Below are 4412 nucleotides of genomic sequence, written 5' to 3'. Positions count from 1 at the left end.
TAGGGGGAGGGATGGGGGCAGCTGGGGGCCTCCTCCAGCAGGGCTGTGGGGGGTGGGGGAGCAGAGGACTGCAGGTTGGGAGTGAGGGGACCCAGCATGGCCTCAGGGGGCAGGGGACTGTGGGTCAGGCACCAGCAGGGCTAGGAGGGTGTGGGTCAGGAGAAGCCATCCATCTTGGTAAATGGGTCCTGGTACAAAAAATGTTAAGAACTGCTGGCCTAGAGCATCACACTTCAGGCAGCTCAAAGCTCTAACTTCAAATAAAAGGTGTGACCAATATTCACCCTAGGCACTACTGTAACTGTAGGTAGAGTGTAAAAGCCCACTGTGCCCCTCACCTAAAACACAGTCAAAGAATCTGATGTACGTACCACCCGCTTCACAGCTGCAGATGTCAAAGTGAAATGGAACAGAAGTTTTACTCTGATTTGTATTTATTACTGGCTCTTTTTATACACAGTATATAATAAATAGAGTCACCCACCCTTATCTCAAAGCATAAATTAGTTGCCGGGTAATCAGAATTTCATTGGCACCACCAGGTTCTTTAATGCTAGCATGTCTCCCAAGCCACTTAGCACTTCTATCTTGCTCGCTCCCCCTGCTGACATTCAGTGTCAAAGGGCAAAGTCCTGACACAATAGCAAGGTGAAAATTGGGTGTTAGAATACAGGAGGGGCTCATTTTTGCAGAAGCAAATGGGCAATTAGAAGAGTCACTCACATAAGGTACCCTCAGGAGAAGAACAATTCAGAAAATAATGTTTCCATCCAAAAAACCCTTACTGTCTAGCTGATCCCACTTTAGCACTGGTTTAAACAGTGATGAAGAGGATTTTAATAATTAACTGTAGCATTCAGAGTTTAAGAACAATTAATTTCTTCTGTGGTATAGTTTACGGGCAGATTTCTACCAACAGGCCTTTGACGCTTTGGTCATTTTGCTGCAGAAGGCCCCAGAGGGTCACCTTTATCTCCTACAGAAAGAAGCCCTTCATCAGTCAGCAATGCCAGGCAAAGCTTTCTCACAGTGCCTACTACAGCTTCTGTTGGGGGTTAGAAGGGGGTGGCATTCAGGTCTCTCTTAGGGACCCTGAAGCCATGAGGATTCTAAGCGAGGGTGGCAGTGAGCCAGGAAGTGTTCTCCTCATGCTCAAGGAGTAGGAGAAATGTGGATATTAAAGGAGGGTTGAAAAATAACTGATAGAGGTACAAAAAAATGCTGGGGCTGGGAGGAAGGAGGAGGAGCCCACACTCTCCTCTCTGGGGCTTGTATGGGTGGTCTAAGGTGAGACAGGTTAACAGACAGGTTCCACTCATTGGTATCCAACACACTAAGAGCACTGCATCGTAAGTTCTCAGGATCCATTTCCAATAATACCTACCCCCACAACCAACCTGTGAAACAGCTCCATTTCTCACAAGGCTCTTTATACAGCATTAGCAATTCATGTTACCTTCAATTCTCTTCCATACATGACACTGCTCAGGTACAGAGCAAACCAATTAAGCCAGAAGACAGAGAATGAAGAAGCAGCAAGATAATGAAATAAGGGTAGACAAGTGGGACTGAAGGTGATCAGAGCACAGGAATGGACAAGGGCAGTACTGCCAAGGCTACAGAATGACACATGGAGGACGACTGTTGGTGATTTTCTCTAAGGGTTCTCCATTCCTGGCTCTTCTTATTGCTTCAATCAGCTAGAAAAAAAAGATAAGAGTTGAAAGGCATTAATCCATCCACCAAACACTCTTTTGCAGGCCTCTAGTGGATATGAATGATTGAACCTTGTCCTCACTCAGGTCAAGATTTCAAAAAGCACAGGCTGATCTTGGATTTCCCAATGTAGTGCACCTTCAAAGGGCCTGGCTTTCACGAAGGGCTGAGCACTCAACTTCTGAAAAACTCAGCCCTATTTAAAAAAGTATTTCAAGCCAGGTATTCAAAATAAAATAAAATAAAATAAAATAAAATAAAATATCACTACTCACTTTTGAAACACTTGGCCAGAGGTTTCAAAATACGCTGCAAGGAATGCATCCTGCGCTTTTGGAAGTGGGCAGCACAGCTTGCAATTCCAAGCCATGCTACAGCAGGATTCAGAGTGGTATCAGAATGGCATGGTTCAGACTGAAATATTCCTCTTTGGTGTGAAACTGGTAGGACCACTGGGATTTGAACTAAGGGCAGCAAAGTCATCAGGCAGAGACAAAGCCCGCAGTGCCATTGGGCAGCTGGTTGGACACTGACACCAGCCCCAGCCTGGTCCCTCCTACGAGGTCACTGCTGGGGAGTCAGGTACCCAGGAGGAACCTATGGGAACCACAAGCCCCTAACAGGGAGACTATAAAACCCCTCCTATTTCCTGTGGGACTTACCCCAGCAATAATACCCCTGTGTGTACTTCTGGACCTCTGCCTCACTCCAGCATGATTCCTGCCTTACTCCAGCCTCACCATAGCCTCTGCCCCTGCCTTGTCTGGACTTCCTGGCTCTCATCTTCCATCCGCCCTGACCACAGTACCACCTCAACCCTCAGCCAGATGACTTGGATTGCAACAGATACCTGGTATAACCCCTAGCCTGCCTACAATAACTCATTAAGTGACCACCCATGGCCCAGTCGATCCTGACAGAAATGAACTTTAATAAGACTCCGAGGAGAGTAGTAAAGCCCTAGTGTGATGAAATGCCTTTGAGAAACTGCAGGCTTCCAGAAACAGAAAGCTTCTCAGTCACAAAGGAGTTGCTGTGAACACAAAGAGTCCTTACGGGCACTTTCAAAACAGGCTGACGCAAGGTGTAAACGAGGATCTGGACACTTACATCTTTCTCATATGGAAAGCCACCATTCTCTAGTTTGGAGAAGACAAGCTGCCCATTAATTTCAATTTCGAAGGCACCTTAAAAACATATAAAGAGAGATGTAACAATGCACAGACACTTCCAAAACACTTTTTTAAATTCATTACTCACTGTTATAATGTTGAATCAGACTCTCCAATGTTCAAAGATAAAAAACATAACTAACAAGCTATATTATAAGCCTGCTCTGCACCCATCTTCATATATGATTTTTTTAGTTTAAAACATCTGATTGTTGTATGAAAATTACCACACTTCATAACCTCCCCGCAAGGCAGACAAGTGTTACCATTGCTTTATGGAAGAGGAAACAGAAACATAAAAAGATGTCATGACTATGCCAGTCATCCAAAAGATGGGACAGAACACTCTTTTTTAGAAACAGAACGCAGAAGCCCAGCTTCAAACATACAGTGTAGGATCAGCCCTCACATCAGGTATCTAGTGCCCCAACAACTGCACTACACTGGAAACTTCTGAACAACATCAAGTATCTTTACTCTCACCAAGACCATCATCTCCAACAGCATGTCACCCACGATTTTATCAGTCATATGCTGAACAGAGACAGACTAGGCTGTATGTGCATAGGGGTTATCACAATTATAGGCTGAATTCCAGGTTAGTAAAGGCCAAGAATGTTCTTTATGTACACAGAGGTGTGTCCCCCACTATGCCTAGAGGATGCTGACTCCAGGTCATCTCTGGTCCGATAGCCACAACTGCCCTACCCCAGACTCCCCAACACTTTCCCACGTACTACATTCCTATCAACCCCAGTATTCATAGTGAGGTGCAGCCTACTTGCTGCATCATGGTAAAGCAGCCTCGGCCAACCAAGAAACTTTAAGCCTCTCTTAATTAGGGAGACTACTGGAGACGCAAGTGATTTTCTGGGGCAAAAAATTTTAAAACAGGGATGGGAATGCAGGTCAAGGGTTCATAATGAGTGTTCCAAGGGGGGAGGCTGAGCAAAGCACACCAGCCAGTGATAGTTGCCTTGTGAACAAGTCCAAAGAACCAGTGGATGCTGCCTTGTGAAACTCTGCCTGGAGATGTGCATTGATGACGGACAGGAAAACAGCCCCACAGTTGCTGAGGATCCTCCTAGCCAAAGCCTCCTTCCTAGTTGCACAGATGACAAGCTTAGCTAGAGCAAGGAGGTGGTTGACCAGGAGGTCCCAAGACTTGGTGGGGCCACAGACAGGGAGTGCATAACAGAAAAAGGTGTGGGGAGAAGTGCAGCCAAAACCTCAGCAAGAAGTTCTTAGTTTCATAGACGGTAGGGTCAGAAGGGACCTGAGCAGATCATCAAGTCCGACCCCCTGCCATGGCAGGAAAGACTACTAGGGTCAAACGACCCCAGCAAGGTGTTCATCCAGCCTCCTCCTAAAGACCCTCAGGGGTAGGAGCCAGCACCGCTTCTCTTGGAAGTTGGTTCCAGATCCTAGCCGCCCTGACAGTGAAGTAGCACCTCCTGATATCTAGCCTAAATCTACCCTCTGCCAGCTTGTGACCATTATATCTTGTCACTTCTGGTAGTGCTC

General features: G+C 46.3%; 1 protein-coding gene across 1 annotated transcript in view; it reads right to left on the bottom strand.

Moving 5' to 3' along the window:
• Positions 1-416: 416 nt before the first annotated feature.
• Positions 417-4412, bottom strand: part of MIEN1 (migration and invasion enhancer 1) — a 20177-nt gene continuing 16181 nt past the window's right edge. Inside the window, exons 3-4 of the mRNA XM_019507217.1 lie at positions 2827-2903; positions 417-1700 (exon numbers count right to left, since the gene is read on the bottom strand). Coding sequence (XP_019362762.1) covers positions 1617-1700; positions 2827-2903 — 161 coding nt within the window. The 3' untranslated portion in view covers positions 417-1616. The remainder of the gene's footprint in view (positions 1701-2826; positions 2904-4412) is intronic.

Source organism: Gavialis gangeticus, unplaced genomic scaffold (assembly GCF_001723915.1).
Source record: "Gavialis gangeticus isolate Ggan-Ray unplaced genomic scaffold, GavGan_comp1, whole genome shotgun sequence".
NCBI lineage: Eukaryota > Metazoa > Chordata > Crocodylia > Gavialidae > Gavialis > Gavialis gangeticus.
The sequence above is the reverse complement of the archived record's forward strand: the minus strand, read 5'-3'. Positions and strand labels throughout refer to the sequence as shown.